General features: G+C 44.2%; 1 protein-coding gene across 1 annotated transcript; it reads right to left on the reverse strand.

Moving 5' to 3' along the window:
• Positions 1-8,518: 8,518 nt before the first annotated feature.
• LOC143774920 (uncharacterized) lies at positions 8,519-15,392 on the reverse strand. Its single transcript, XM_077262729.1, has 3 exons — positions 15,326-15,392; positions 9,813-9,969; positions 8,519-9,691 (listed from the first exon to the last, which is right to left on the reverse strand). The coding sequence occupies exons 1-3, from the start codon at positions 15,390-15,392 to the stop codon at positions 8,758-8,760; spliced, it is 1,158 nt and encodes a 385-aa protein (XP_077118844.1). The 3' UTR covers positions 8,519-8,757.
• Positions 15,393-16,639: the final 1,247 nt, after the last annotated feature.

The following is a 16,639-nucleotide window of genomic DNA, read 5'->3' on the forward strand; positions in this document are numbered from 1 at the left end:
CCTCCCACAAATACATAACAGCACGCCTCTGTTCGCACAGCCTCTGAAGCATGTGCAGTGTGGAGTTCCACCTTGTTGCAACGTCGATTATTAGGCGGTGCTGGGGAAGCTGCAAAGATCGCTGATGGTTCTGCATACGGCTGGAGTGTACGGGCGAACGGCGGATGTGCGAGCAAAGTCTTCACACCTTCAGAAGCAGGGCGGGTAATCCCCGATAACTTTTCAGGAAGCACTGCACCACCAGGTTCAAGGTGTGAGCCAGGCAAGGAATGAGTTTCAGTTGTGAAAGGGCTATGGCAGCCATAAAATTCCTTCCGTTATCACTGACTCCCTTGCCTGCCTCAAGATGTACACTGCCCAGCCATGACTGAGTTTCTTGCTGCAAGAACTCGGCCAGAACTTCCGCGGTGTGTCTGTTGTCACCCAAACACTTCATTTCCAACACAGCCTGCTGACGCTTACCACTAGCTGTTCCATAATGGGACACCTCCTGTGCAACACTGGCAGCTGTGGATGGAGTGGTCGTGCGACTGTGGTCTGTGGACGAGCTCTCGCTTCTGCTGGAGGACGAGGAGGAGGAGGAGGGGTGGCGAACGTCTACAGCCAACTGTTTCCTAGATCGTGGGCTAGGCAGAACTGTCCCACTATTGCTGTCCCCTGTGGACCCTGCATCCACGACATTAGTGCGCCGTGATGGACATGTAACGTCCCTGGCCATGCCTACTGGTCCATGCATCTGTTGTGAGGTGCACCTTCCCACTGACAGACTGCCTCAGTGCATGGACAATGCGGTCTTTGACATGCTGGTGGAGGGCTGGGATGGCTTTTCTCGCAAAGAAGTGTCGACTGGGTAGGTCATAGCGTGGTACTGCGTAGGCCATCAGGGCTTTGAAAGCTTCGATTTCAACCAACCGGTAGGGCATCATCTCTAACGAGATTAGTCTAGCAATGTGGGCGTTCAAACCCTTCCTTTTCCTAACGAGAGTCTCTTGTAGGGTGAGCTGGACTGGAGAGCTGCATATGGTGGAACTAGCGGGGGTGGTGGTGGACATGGCAGACAGAGAGGGTTGGTGATGGTATTCTTGCTGTTGGCCTACATACAGTGTTTCCTACCAAGAACCTGATGATTCCCTGACTGCTTTGGCCTTGCGACGATACCTCCACATTTGCTGCAGGTGGTGTCGTAAACGGTGGGCTTACAGTGAGGGAAGGAATGTAGCGTTGCTGACTAGCTTCATTGTGAGTGGGTGCAACAACATTATGGGACGTTAGTTAGTCCAGGCTTGCAAGTGCATGGTGGTTAAATGTCTACGCATGCATGTTGTATTTACATTTTTGACATTCTGACCACTGCTAAAGGTCCTTGAGCATTTCTTACAGATCACTTTGCACTCTTCGTACTATCGAATACCTTTTCAGGCATTGCACACTGTGCTACTTTAACCGGATGGCCACGCTGTCCTACAACTGTTTTTGGTTTTTACACACGTTTTTGGCCAGATGCGGGCCTGCCAGATGAAAGCTGTTGCGATGTTGATGCATGCTGCGGCTCCTCCTCCGCTTCAGAGCTACTGCCAGCGGCACCCTGTTCCCCCAATGGCTGCCAATCGGGGTCAACAACTGGGTCATCTATCACCTCCTCTTCTATGTCCTGTGCACCTTCCTCTGTGTCATCGTGTAAGCCGGTGCTATAGGGTTCGGAACGGGGCACCATAGTCTCATCAGGGTCAGATTCTGGCTCAGTACACTGCGAGGGCAATGTTGTCATCTGAGTCAATGGAACAGCATAATAATCTAGCTGTGACTGTGCATCTGTGCACTCCATGTCCGATTCATCTTGTAATGGCAATGGCCTGTTAACAATTTCCCTGTCTAACCCAGGCATGGTATGTGTAAAGTGCTCCATGGAGTAACCTGTTGTGTCGCCTGACGCATCCTTCGCTGTTGTTTTGGGTGAAAGACACAAGGAATCGACTTGTTCCTGACCGGGAGCATCCACTGACGACACTCTGCTTTTAAATTTTGCACTTTCCGAAGAGGAGGCGAAAGAGCTAGAGGCACAGTCAGCAAGGAAAGCCAAAACTTTTTCCTGCTGCTCCGGCTTTAAAAGCAGTTTTCCTACTCCCAGAAAAGGGAGCGTTCGAGGCCTTGTGTAGCCAGACGATGACGCTGGCTCAACAACTCGAGACTTAGGTGCTATTTTGCTTTTCCCACGACCACCTGATGCTCCACGACCACCACCACTACTATCATTACCAGCTGGCAATGACCGCCCACAGCCACGACCTCTTCCACCAGACCCTCATTCTTGGAAAAATGTAACCAAAGTAACAACCGTTATATGGTACTGTAAACCAGGTAGAAGGTGTACGTAAACTTGTTGTGAATTTAAATCTCCCTTTATAGGTGTGGGAGACTGCTGGGAAAATCAGGCCCACTGTATTACACTACACAGTTTCAGTGTCAGAAAGTGGCTGACAGATATGCCACAAAAAGGACTGACACAGATGTACTTAGAGGCAATAGAAATTTCCCTTTATAGGTGTGGGAGAATGCAGAAAGAAATCAGGCCCACTGTATTACACTACACAGTTTGAGTGGCAGAAAGTGGTTGGCAGATATGCCACCAACAGGACTGACGCAGATGCACTCAGTGGCAATATAAATCTCCCCTTTTATGTGTGGGAGACTGCTGCAAAATCAGGCCCACTGTATTACACTACACAGTTTGAGTGGCAGAAAGTGGCTGGCAGATATGCCACAAACAGGACTGATGCAGATGCACTCAGTGGCAATAGAAATCTCCCGTTTTATATGTGGGAGAATGCAGGAAAAAATCAGGCCCACTGTATTACGCTACACAGTTTGATTGGCAGAAAGTGGCCGGCAGATATATAAAAAAAATACAAGGGCTGTAGTAGAATTTCAATCTCCCTACAATGATCAAAGGACAAGTATGGCAGCAATAAAAAGGACTGCTGCACACAAGAGTGTGGACAAAGAAACAAGAGAACTGTGCAGAAAGAAGCAACAGGATTTTTGCTTTGAAAAAAGCAGTTGGTTTGCACAGCGGCGTACAAACAGCAATGCAGCTATCAGGGTTCCTTACAAGATACAGAGCTGATGCACAGAAATCTAGCCTTCACTGTCCCTGCAAAGAAAAGGTGGTGTTGGACAGTGGAAAACGCTACAGTACAAGCAGTTTGGGGGTTAATCTTTCCTCCCTAACAATATCCCTGCTTCTGACGAAGCTGCAGCAACCTCTTCCTATGCTACGATCGGCAGAAGTAAGATGGCAGTCGGCGTGCATGCCCCTTTATAGCCCCTGTGATGCCGCTGAAAGCAAGCCAATCACTGTAATGCCCTTATCTAAGATGGTGGGGACCGAGACCTATGTCATCACGCTGCCCACACTCTGCGTCCACCTTCATTGGCTGAGAAATGGCGCTGAACGCGTCATATAAAACGTGACTTTGGCGCGAAGATCGCCGACCACATGGCCGATCCCACACTGGGATCGGCTCGGGTTTCACGAAACCAGACTTTGCCGAAAGTCGGCGATTTATGAAATTGACCGATCCATTTCGCTCAACCCTAGCCCCATATAATGCTCCATACAGTTATGGCCCCATATAATGCTCCTTGCAGTTATGGCCCCATATAATGCTCCATACAGTTATGGATCCTTTTAATGCCTCATATAATGCTCTATGCAGTTATGGCCCCATATAATGCTCCATACAGTTATGGCCCCATAGATGCCCCATATAATGCTCCATACAGTTATGGTCCCATATAATGCCCCATGCAGTTATGGCCCCATATAATGCTCCATACAGTTATGGCCCCATAGATGCCCCATATAATGCTCAAAAGAGTTATGGCCCCATATAATGCTCCATACAGTTATGGCCCCATATAATGCCCAATATAATGCTTCTTGCAGTTATGGCCCCATATAATGCTCCATACAGTTATGGCCCCATATAATGCTCCATGCAGTTATGGCCCCATATAATGCTCCATGCAGTTATGGCCCCATATAATGCTCCATACAGTTATGGCCCCATATAATGCTCCATGCAGTTATGGCCCCATATAATGTTCCATACAGTTATGGCCCCATATAATGCTCCATGCAGTTATGGCCCCATATAATGCTCCATACAGTTATGGCCCCATAGATGCCCCATATAATGCTCCATACAGTTATGACCCCATAGATGCTCCATATAATGTCCCATATAATGCTCCTTGCAGTTATGGCCCCATATAATGCTCCATACAGTTATGGCCCCATATAATGCAAAAAAGAAGAAACAGACTAGGTCTATAATATAAAGGATCACCACACATCAATATAGCTATAATAGTAAAGACACAACTTTATTCAAACAACAATAAATATATAGCAAACCACATACATATGTTAAAAACAATTAAAAAGGCATATACTTTGCCATTCAACAGAAACCCACAATAGGGTTAGTAGCCCACACTGTAGTCACTAAATAAATATATATAGTGGTTATCTCAATACGTCCTAGACTGCATAGACAGCATATCCTTGTTTTACAAATAGCCAATTGTAGTGCAAAATAACTGCAAGCCCTATAGGCGAATGTGCAGAAATGGGGGTTAATAAAGTGCTTAATACATACACCCCACTAAATGCATCCATATACCCCAACCACCAATAAAAGGGCAGGTATATAGCAACATGGCTAAGAGAAAGATTGCAAATATAAATAATATAGAAGCCACAAAGGGCTACTCAGATCACTAGTCTACTAAGCAGTTTAGCATACATAAAAGAAAATAGAGCCAAACGGCCAACAGATAGCATAACCACTTGATGGTAAACTGGCATATAATTACCAAAGAGTCCAGCAACCCCTAGTACGCGGTTAAATCCTGCAGCTGGACTGACTCTAAGTGTGGGCTACACAAATACCCAACGCGTGTCGCCACCTGCTGGTGGCTTCGTCAGGGGTCGAATACCTGACGAAGCCACCAGCAGGTGGCGACACGCGTTGGGTATTTGTGTAGCCCACACTTAGTCAGTCCAGCTGCAGGATTTAACCGCGTACTAGGGGTTGCTGGACTCTTTGGTAATTATATGCCAGTTTACCATCAAGTGGTTATGCTATCTGTTGGCCGTTTGGCTCTATTTTCTTTTATGTATGCTAAACTGCTTAGTAGACTAGTGATCTGAGTAGCCCTTTGTGGCTTCTTTATTATTTATATTTGCAATCTTTCTCTTAGCCATGTTGCTATATACCTGCCCTTTTATTGGTGGTTGGGGTATATGGATGCATTTAGTGGGGTGTATGTATTAAGCACTTTATTAACCCCCATTTCTGCACATTCGCCTATAGGGCTTGCAGTTATTTTGCACTACAATTGGCTATTTGTAAAACAAGGATATGCTGTCTATGCAGTCTAGGACGTATTGAGATAACCACTATATATATTTATTTAGTGACTACAGTGTGGGCTACTAACCCTATTGTGGGTTTCTGTTGAATGGCAAAGTATATGCCTTTTTAATTGTTTTTAACATATGTATGTGGTTTGCTATATATTTATTGTTGTTTTAATAAAGTTGTGTCTTTACTATTATAGCTATATTGATGTGTGGTGATCCTTTATATTATAGACCTAGTCTGTTTCTTCTTTTTTGCTTTACTAGTTAATTTTAGGTCTTTATGTGATCCCACGAACCGTGGTGCCCCCTTTACCCTATTTATATGGCCCCATATAATGCTCCATGCAGTTATGGCCCCATATAATGCTCCATGCAGTTATGGCCCCATATAATGCTCCATACAGTTATGGCCCCATAGATGCCCCATATAATGCTCCATACAGTTATGGCCCCATAGATGCTCCATATAATGCCCCATATAATGCTCCATGCAGTTATGGCCCCATATAATGCTCCATGCAGTTCTTTATGGCCCCATAGATGCTCCATATAATGCTCCATGCAGTTCTTTATGGCCCCATAGACGCTCCATATAGCATTGTGCCACATGTAGTGCTGCTGCTGCAATAAAAAATCACATACTCACCTCTCGTCGCTGCCTGCTGCTCCTCAGCGTCCCGTCTCCAGGCACTGAGTGTTCAGGCAGAGGGCGGCGCGCACACTCATACATCATCGCGCCCTCTGACCTGCACAGTCACAGCAAGAGGACGGGAAGACGGAGCGGCGCCCGGCGAATGGAACGCGGACAGGTGAATATGAAATACTCACCTGTTCCCGGCGCTCCTGACGCTGTCCCTGCCTGTCCCATGGTACCGCAGCTTCTTCCTGTAATGAGCGGTCACCGGTACCGCTCATTACAGTAATGAATATGCGGCTCCGCCCCTATGGGAGTGGAGTCCATATTCATTACTTTAATGAGCGGTACCACGTGACCGCTGAATAGAGGAAGAGCTGCAGTGAGGGAGACCATGGGACAGGCTCGGACAGCGTTAGGAGCGCTGGGACCAGGTGAGTATGCGACACTGCTCTCTCCCCCTCACCCGCCGACCCCACTGCCGACCATGACTCGAGTATAAGCCGAGAAGGGCACTTTCAGCCCAAAAATTTGGGCTGAAAATCTCAGCTTATACTCGAGTATATACGCTAATTATATTTTTACCATCAAAATTTTGTTTTAGCCCTAGATTTTACATTTTCACACTGAGAAATGGGTAAAAATTGAACCAAAATTTGTCCCACAATTTCTGATGAATGTTGAAATACCCCATATGTGGCTGAACAGTACTACAGTACTGAACAGTTTTACAGTACTGCTTAGCCATATGGCGAGACTCTGGAGGGACGGTGCGCTGTTGGCAAATTGTGTTCCATCCCTCCCAAGTCTTGCCGTATAGCTAAGGCTTCTTTCACACTTCAGTTGTGTGGCGTCAGTTGGGTCCGACATCGTGGCGGATCGACGGATCCGTCAAATTTTGTTCAAAAACGGTTCTAACGGATCCGGTTTTTTAACGGATCAGCTGCCCTAATCCGTTAAAAAAACGGATCCGTTAGAACCGTTGTGAACGTTTTTACATCCGTTGCAACCGTTTTTTGACGGATCCGTTTTTAAAAAGGGGAGGATTTCAATGTGATTGGCTACTGGAAACTTCTGGAAAACTATATATAGCGTGTATTTACACCACATCTTTGAAAGGTTGTAGAGAAAGTGGCAGAAATGGAAGGAGTCCTGGCGAACATTGCAAAGATCTATGCAGATTTTACTTTTGAGGCAAATCAGTTGGCAGTCAGCGTTCGAGAGAGGGAGGAACGAAGACTGCGAATCCTACGGCAGCGGCGTAAGAGAAGGCTGTGGATCCATCCCATCACAGCACAACGTATGACCCGTGGTGTTTATTCCACGCTTTACATGGAACTAAGGGAAAACCCTCAAAAGTTCTTCAATTATGTGAGGATGAGAGCTGAAAATTTTGAATTTTTATTGGGCTATGTGGAAGACTGTATACGGAGACGAGACACCCAGATGCGATTCTCAATATCACCAGCAGAGCGTCTCATGGTGACTATTCGGTAAGTCATTTTTTTTATTAAATGATTCTCATTCATCAGACTTATAACTGTGTTGTTTTTTTTTGTATTTTTTTTATTAAGTATTGTCTTTTTGTTAACAGATTCCTTGCAACTGGAGAGTCCTTCTCATCCCTCCATTTTCAATTTCGACTTGGGATATCCACCATCTCGGGGATCATCAGAGATACCTGCCGGGCATTGTGGGAGTGCCTACAAGTGGAATACATCCCAGAGCCATCACAGGAGAGGTGGCTGGAGATCGCCCAAATTTTTCATCAGATTTGCCAGTTTCCAAATTGTGTTGGAGCAGTTGATGGAAAGCACATAAGGATCGTCAAACCTTCAGGCTCTGGGTCACAGTTTTATAACTATAAGAAGTATTTCTCTATTGTGTTGATGGCCATAGCTGACGCACAATGCAAGTTCATCGCTGTGGATATAGGTGCGTATGGACGTGCAAATGATTCACAAATCTTTAAAAATTCACCAATGGGGCGCCGTTTATATGGAGAGACATTTGATTTTCCACCCCCTAGACCTCTCCCTGGAACCACCGGTCCACCGTTACCATTTGTTTGTGTTGGAGATGATGCCTTCCAGCTTTCCCCACATTTGCTTAAACCCTTTGGAAGTAGTGGACTGACCCAGAGGAAGAAAATTTTCAATTACCGTTTAACCAGAGCACGCAGAGTAGTGGAATGTGCCTTTGGCATCCTAACTGCCAAATGGAGAGTGCTACTAACTGCCATTAAACTGCAGACTGAAACTGTCGATGATGTGGTCAAAGCGTGCGTTGTCCTGCATAATTTTATTCTATCAAAAGAACAAGTTTCCCTGGAGGATAATGTTTCAGAAAGCACCTTACGGGATTACCAAAACCCCACTTTTCGCAGTCCAGTTGCAGTCTGCAGAATGCGGGACAGTTTTGCAGACTACTTCATGTCTCCTGCAGGATCAGTTGACTGGCAGTATGAAATGGTGTAAAAAATTTATTTATTTTTATACTTGTAAAAATACCAATTTTTGTTTGCATACAAAATCTTTGTACTTTAATGCAGCATTGTATGTTTTGCAACGGTACCCTTTAAACACTGTTAATGTTACTATTGCCATAACCTTGGTGACTTAAAAAATTAAAAGAAAAAAAAAAAGAAAGACAATAAAAAATTTTTTAAACCAAAAAACTGTTTATTTATTGACTTTTACAGATTCTCATAGTTTTGGGTGGAGATAGTAGCGGAGGGGCTGACAGGCGGGCGGACCACGTCGAGAGTGGGGGACAGGACATCACGGGGAGGAACAGAAGTGGAATGGGTGGTGAAAACATGAGGTTGTGTAGAGACTTGAGGTGCAGATGTGGTGTGTGTGAGGTATGAAGGTGTTGCTGGGATTGATAACGGAGAAGTTAAAGGGGAAGAATGGAAGGGGGACGTTAAAAACTGGGAAAGACTAAGGGGGGAAGGAACAAATGACGAAGGAGTAGAATGGACGGGAGGAGGACGTACAGGAGGAGGACGGATGGGAGGATAGACGGTGGATTGAGAGGGGAAAGGTGTTGACACATGAAGGGTAGGTGGAGGGGCATGGGATATCGCCTGCGCTAGAGCAGTGTGGCAGCCTTGCATCACATGCATCTGCAGGTCAGGAGTTAGATTTTCCATGTGCCTGAGGACCGCCTGAAAAAAACAGTGCCTTGGTGACTGGTTTGCATCTGATTGCATCCTATCAAGACGACTGCTGAGTTCAAGTATGCTTTTGTTAAGCATATTGTACCCAGCAGACGTTTGCTCACTCAAAAGCTTGATGGCACTGTGAAAGGATGCATTCAGATGCAAAAAGTCAGGCGCATAGCTCCTTTCCTGACCTCTCTGGCGCTGCCGTCCTGACCACAAAGTTGGTCTAGAAGTTGCGGCAGTGGCAGAGGGGTGGGGTAAAGGGAACTCTAACTCATCACCTGCAGCTTCAAGTGACGAAGTCCGCCCTGCTGCTCCAGCGCTGGTGGATGAGGCTGAGGGATCAAACAAAAGGGTAGGTGCAGAAACAGAGGGGTCGACGTGGTCGCCGGTGGCGGACTCTCGAGGGATCGCTCCAGAGGGCTGCAACTCTGATGCAGGCTCCCGAGTGCTGCAGAAAGTGCTGTTAAAGAAGAAGAAAAAAAATATTAGTATCTTTATATTACAATTGCCCTTGCTGCAAAAAAATTGAAGGTTACACATTTTTTCAGTTTGACTGAAAATATGTGGTGTTGAATATTTACCTTCTGCTCAGCAGCGTCGACCGTAGGAACGACAGGGCTCTGGCATGTTTGTATCTGCTCCTGCGTCCTCTAGATCCACTCGGGGCCTGCATCTCCTTATTAAACTCCCTCTTGAAGCGATCCCTGATTGACCGCCACCGCACGATAATCCTGTTACCTGGAAAGAGATAGCAAAAATTGGTTACTATACACCACATTAAATCATGCTAAAATAAGGTTATGAAGTGTGAATACTTACGCGCTAGATCCTGGGCCCCAGCATCGAGTTCCTCCCAGTTATCCATAACAGCACTGCACACTTCCTCCCATAGCCGTCGGGTGATTAACTGGTCAGCATGGCGGCGGTCCGACATGTTCCACAGCGGCTCCCTACTTTGTACTGCTTCGATGAGGGTGTTCACATCGATGCCCTCCTCTTCATCATCTTGTTCGGGAGCACGCTGTGAAGCCTACGAAAAATATAACAATAAAAAGGGAAAGATTACAACACATGAATTTTACATTTTACTACACAACAAAACAAAAAGGAACTTACTCTTCGGCGACCGCCGCGATTATCATTCCGACGACTATGGGAGGTGCTTTGAGGAACTCTATGTCGAGCCCCGGATTGTGAGGACTAATAAAAAAAATGTAAAAAAAAAAATTAATAATGTTCTTAGATCGAGGCATATGTATTGTGTGTGCTGTCATGAATGTTTGTGTTGGGTGTAGTGCATTGTATGTGAGGATCGGTCTGTTCAAAACTTACACTATGCGCTCCCGCTCCTTGTCTTTCTCCACCCTGTCCGTCTCCTTCTGTAAGCCCCTCTGCTTCATATTCCTGTGAATACAGAACACATAAAGGGTTAAAAAACAATGACCATAGTTGTATCACCAAAAAATTTTACAGAACAAAGAAAAAAAAAAAAAATACAATACCTCAGTTTGCTGCTGATGTGCTGGGGGGCTCTCAGAAGAAGACATTATGGTCTTTGCGTACCTCTTGGTCCCAAGTATCTGTAAGTATACAGACAGTTCTAAGCTACTATACACAAGGATAGATGCAGCTGTAGGATTTAACACTTACATCTTTTTTAAAAACTTTTAGATTTCATCCCACACAAAATGAAATTTTTTTTCTAACCGTCATACTTTATATGGTAGATATGCTTGATGCACAAGCTGCCAAACCCTCTAGCCCTGTTTCCCCACCAAAAAAAACCCCCAAGAACCCTTTAAAGCAACACCAAAACTGAAATTGATATGCGCAATGCGCATGTTGGTAAAAGCCACCTATCAAACCTTATCAAAAATGTTCCTCATTCGAACTTAAAATACCAATTCCAAAAATTGGTAATTATGATTACCCTACAGTTTGTATTTTCTAAAACCGGATAACATATTCTATACACAAGATTTGCATTACACATTTATATATATAACCTTTACTGCATGTTTACCCAATATTACATTTATCTTGAAATGAGACTACTGACAGTTTGGTGTAATTTTTATTACTATTTTTTTAAAAAAATTTATTTTTTTTAATGGTACAGTAGGAGCTACACTGCTCTTTATTTGAAATACTATAACATTTGGGATAACAACAAAAATGCAGAACACATCACACATCATTTATACACACACACAAAACACTTTTTACACCTCAGCTATAAAAAATAACAGCTTAAATAGTATGAAAAACATATAAACAGGGCAGGCAGGCGCACGCACACAAGCACGCACGCACACAAGCATGCAAGCACGCACACAAGCACGCACGCACACAAGCATGCAAGCACGCACACAAGCACGCACGCACACAAGCATGCACGCACACAAGCACGCACACAAACACGCACGCACACAAGCACGCACGCACGCATGCATGCATGCTGGATGGCAGTACTCACATGGCTGTCTCAGGCAGGGTCTGGCTTGCAGGGCCTCTCTGGCTGGATGGCAGTGCCAGGCTGGCAAAGTCTTGCTGGCAGAGTGTCTCTGGCTTGCAGGGCCTCTCTGGCTGGATGGCAGTGCCTGGCTGGCAAAGTCTTGCTGGCAGAGGTCTTGCTGGCTGGGTCTGGCTGGGTCTCTCGGGCATGGAAGGGTCTCTCTTGCTGGCTGGTACATTTGGGAATGACCTGTCCTCTTTATATAGTTTTTGGGTTGTCTGGGCAAAGTTGCAACTTTTTGGAGCATGCTCAATCAAAAAAAGCGGATTGAGGCGACGGATCCGCCAAAAAAGTATCGCGACGGATCCGTCGCCCATAGGCACCCATTCAAAAAAAAGGCGGACGCGACGGATCCGCCGCGTTCCGCCTTTTTGCCAGCGACAAAAAACGTTACAAAGTCCGTCAATGTCTAGACAACGTCCGCCAAATATCGACGGATCCGTCGCAAGGCGGATGGAACGGACGACCATCCGCCACAATCCGTCTCTAATGCAAGTCAATGGGAAAATAGCGGATCCGCCCAAAAAAAAAAACGGATCCGCCATTTTACGAAAATGGCGGTTTTTGACTGACGCCGAAAGACTGAAGTGTGAAAGAAGCCTAAGCAGTACTGTAAAACAAGGCATCCTGGAGTGCTGAATATTCTATAATAGTTTGCAGACTCCATACACAGAGCCCCTAATTGCTAGAAGAGCAGAATCCCCCTCAAGTGACCCCATTTTGAAATTATACCCCTTTGGGAATTTATCTACAGGTGTAGTGACGATTTTGACTCCATGGGTATTTTTTCCAGAGACAAGCAGCAGTGGATGTTGCTGAGTGAAAATTGCAAACTGCTGTTGTAGTGCCCGTACATTGTGCCCAGCTCATGCACCTGTAAATTAGGAGGGCTGTCATCGATACAGAATGAACCAAAGAACAGAATGTGAAGAATTGGTTTTATTTATTTTATATGCCGTTCCTCGTGCGATAATAAATGATTAGATGACATTAGTCTTTGAGTCGGTGTGAATACAGCGATATCAGATTTATTTCGGGCTTTTATGTTTGGCTGCTGCCACTAAAAATCAGGTTTTTTTGCAAAAACTAGTTTTCACATCGCCATATTTTGAGAGCTATAACTTTTACATATTTCTGCCAACAACAGCATGTTAGGGCTTGTTTTTTGCAGGACAAGTTGGCGTTTTTATTGGTACCCTTGTTGGGCTCATGTCATTTTTTGATCGCTTTCTATCTTGATTTTTGGGAGGCAGATTAAACAAAAAACAACAATTCCGGATTTTTATGCCATTCCGCGTATGGTAAAGGCAGCTTTATTCTTCGGGTCTGTATGATTACAGCGATACCTCATTTATATTTTATTTATGTTTTGGTGCTTTTACACAATAAAAACTATTTTATAGAAAGAATAAAGGGTTGCAAAAATAAATATTCTGAGAGCTATAACTTTTTTTGTATTTCCACTGATGGAGTTGTATGGCAGCTTGTTCTTTGCAGGACAAGATGTTTCCAGCTATACCATCTTTATTTACATTTGTCTCTTTTATTGCCCTTTTTCTTTGGCGGTATGAAGCATCGTTTTTTGCATTGTTTTCATTTTATTTTTTTTTCGTATGGTGTTCACTAAAGAGGTTAACCTGACTTATAGTGGGACAGTTTTATAAGTCTGGTCATTCCAGACACAGCGATACCAAATATGTGTACTATTATTGTTTATTTTTTTCATAATAATATTTATGGGTTCAATATATATATATATATATACATATATACAGTGCCTTGCAAAATTATTCGGCCCCCTGGAACTTTTCAAGCTTTTCCCACATATCATGCTTCAAACATAAAGATACCAAATGTAAATTTTTGGTGAAGAATCAACAAGTGGAACACAATTGTAAAGTTGAATGAAATTTATTGGTTATTTAACATTTTTGTGGAAATTCAAAAACTGAAAAGTGGGGCGTGCAATATTATTCGGCCCCTTTAACTTAATACTTTGTTGCGCCACCTTTTGCTGCGATTACAGCTGCATGTCGCTTGGGGTATGTCTCTATCAGTTTTGTACATCGAGAGACTGAAATCCTTGCCCATTCTTCCTTTGCAAACAGCTTGAGCTCAGTGAGGTTTGATGGAGATCGTTTGTGGACAGCAGTTTTCAGCTCTTTCCACAGATTATTGATTGGATTGAGGTCTGGACTTTGACTTGACCATTCTAACACCAGGATATGTTTATTTGTGAACCATTCCATTGTAGATTTTGCTTTATGTTTGGGATCATTGCCTTGTTGGAAGACAAATGTCCATCCCAGTCTCAGATCTTTTGCAGACTTCAACAGGTTTTCTTCAAGAATGGTCTTGTATTTGGCTCCATCCAATATCCTATCAATTTTAACCATCTTCCCTATCCCTGCTGAAGAAAAGCAGGCCCAAACCATGATGCTGCCACCACCATGTTTGACAGTGGGGATGGTGTGTTCAGGGTGATGAGCTGTGTTGCCTTTAAACCAAACATATCGTTTGGCATTTTTGCCAAAAAGTTCGATTTTGGTTTCATCTGACCAGAACACCTTCTTCCACATGTTTGGTGTGTCTACCAGGTGGCTTGTTGCACACTGTAAACAACACTTTCTATGGATATCTTTGAGAAATGGCTTTCTTCTTGCCACTCTTCCATAAATGCCAGATTTGTGCAGTGCACGACTGATTGTTGTCCTATGGACAGACTGTCCCACCTCAGCTGTAGATCTCTGCAGTTCATCCAGAGTGATCATGGGCCTCTTGGCTGCATCTCTGATCAGTCTTCTTCTTGTTTGAGATGGAAGTTTAGAGTGATGGCCGGATCTTGGTAGATTTGCAGTGGTATGAAACTCCTTCCATTTCAATATGATCGCTTGCACAGTGCTCCTTGGGATGTTTAAAGTTTTGGAAATCATTTTGTATCCAAATCCAGCTTTAAACTTCTCCACGACAGTATCACGGACCTGCCTGTTGTGTTCATTGATCTTCATGACGCTCTCTGTGCTTCAAACAGAACCCTGAGACTATCACAGAGCAGGTGCATTTATACGGAGACTTTATTACACACAGGTGGATTATATTTATCATCATTAGGCATTTAGGAAAACATTATATCATTCAGAGATCCACAATGAACTTCTGGAATGAGTTTGCTGCACTGAAAGTAAAGGGGCCGAATAATCTTGCACGCTACCACTTTTCAGTTTTTGAATTTCCACATTTTTTCACATTTTTATAACTTTTTTACTTAGTCTTACTATGCGATTTTTACTTTCTGCAGTCTGATCACTGTGATAAGGTATAGAAATGCAGGAGCATTGCTATACCTTATAACCTGTCAGTGCTGCAGACACAAGTTAGTTAGATCATGCACTGCAGTAATTGGTGCACTGGAGGGGTTATGATCCACAAGAGATGATGTGGGTTTCAGCATCAGAGGTAAATGCCCCTTGGCTGATTCATTAATTCCACGCCTCTCATCCAGAGAAACTAGGTCTTGAGTGTCCGGAGGCCACTCGTAGAAGGGGGGATAGTGTTACAGGTGTGCCAGGTGCGACAGACAGTTATTTTGGATCATGTTGTTGAAGGTCTTTGAGCTTGGCTTTGCTAGCTCTTTCTTGATTTTCATCTCTGTTAAGGAGTGATATCCTTCTCCCTTTAGGACCTAGCAGTAACCTCCACTTTCTGCTGCTTATTGACACACATTTGCTGGATGTTTAAATATCCTGAGTCCCTTCAGCAAGGTGCTGCTCTTAGCTCTATTTGTCTCTGTCTGTTGTAAGCGCTAGAAGTCGACTAGTTTCTTCTTGGAGCCTCTTGGAGGATTTCTGGAGAGAGCTCTCTTGTGTCGTCTCATGATAAGTGTATTCCCTTGTTTGTCTTCCTGCTTTTGTCTTTAGTTGTAATGGGGACTGACTAGTGCTTACCCCGTCCTCTCCCTAACCAGGGCCTATTGCTAGTGACAGTCAGGGATTAGGTTCCTGATCAGCAACAGGTGCAGAACCTATTCAGGGATGTTAGGGTAGACAGGGTGTTGTCAGATCTGCCTAGGGGTGTCCACTCCTTCCTTTCCTAGTTTTTGAGCTCCCCAACCCTCTTCCCGTTGTTGTGCAACTAGCTTCTTCTCACCCAGCGTGACATATTTTGATGATCTCAGCACTACTGGATGTGATTGACAGGTCTCTCCTTTGTTTGTACATAGGGAATGACCTATGAATCACCTGCAACAGCAATGGAAAGAGCCATCCAGAGGTGGTGCTGGACTAGTCTGCTCCCCGGCTATGGTCTCTAGCAGGATCATTTAGTATTTTCTCTGAAATTCTGGAGCATTTTAGAGAATAATATACCTGGATGCAATCGTGCAGTAAGGCTAAGTTTCAAGCTGCCTGAGTTTTGGTCAGAATGAATCGTCTCAAAGGTCACTTTTAAGTGAAACTGTTGTTTCAGGAGAACTTGCAGCAGAATGTCTGTGTCTGCCTCTATCTCCAGCTCTTTCTTCCTTCCCTCTCTCTATAGAATCTTACAGGCACCAAGTTGCTTCTGCTATCTCTGTAATGCGAAAATCTATATTCACTTATAACCAATTTTTGCCACTGAAAACAGAGTTTACAGAGAGAAAATATATTCGAGTGAGAAATAATACAAACTTGCCTATTTTCATATGTACTATTGATTTATTGAATAGAAATTAAAACACTTACTCCTTTCAGTGGTAGACAGAGGGAGGGGGCTCCTTAAATCCCCACATTGCTTCCTTTGCTTGACACAATTTCTTGGGGCTGATGGGTTTCTTTGGTATAAAGAGGCATAAATCGGCCAACTTACTACACTATTATGCCCTGTTAGCATGTAACTTGCCCAGGACAATAGCAGTGG

The sequence above is a fragment of the Ranitomeya variabilis genome, chromosome 5, assembly GCF_051348905.1.
Source record: "Ranitomeya variabilis isolate aRanVar5 chromosome 5, aRanVar5.hap1, whole genome shotgun sequence".
Classification (NCBI taxonomy): Eukaryota; Metazoa; Chordata; class Amphibia; order Anura; family Dendrobatidae; genus Ranitomeya; species Ranitomeya variabilis.

Excerpts from the sequence above, each read along its gene's own strand:
- LOC143774920 (XM_077262729.1), bottom strand. The coding sequence starts at position 15,392 with ATGAAAATCAAGAAAGAGCTAGCAAAGCCAAGCTCAAAGACCTTCAAC. Across the intron at positions 9,970-15,325 it reads CAACATGATCCAAAATAACT|GTAACAGGATTATCGTGCGG; the intron begins GTCTGTCGCACC and ends ATCTCTTTCCAG. Across the intron at positions 9,692-9,812 it reads TCGACGCTGCTGAGCAGAAG|CACTTTCTGCAGCACTCGGG; the intron begins GTAAATATTCAA and ends CTTCTTTAACAG.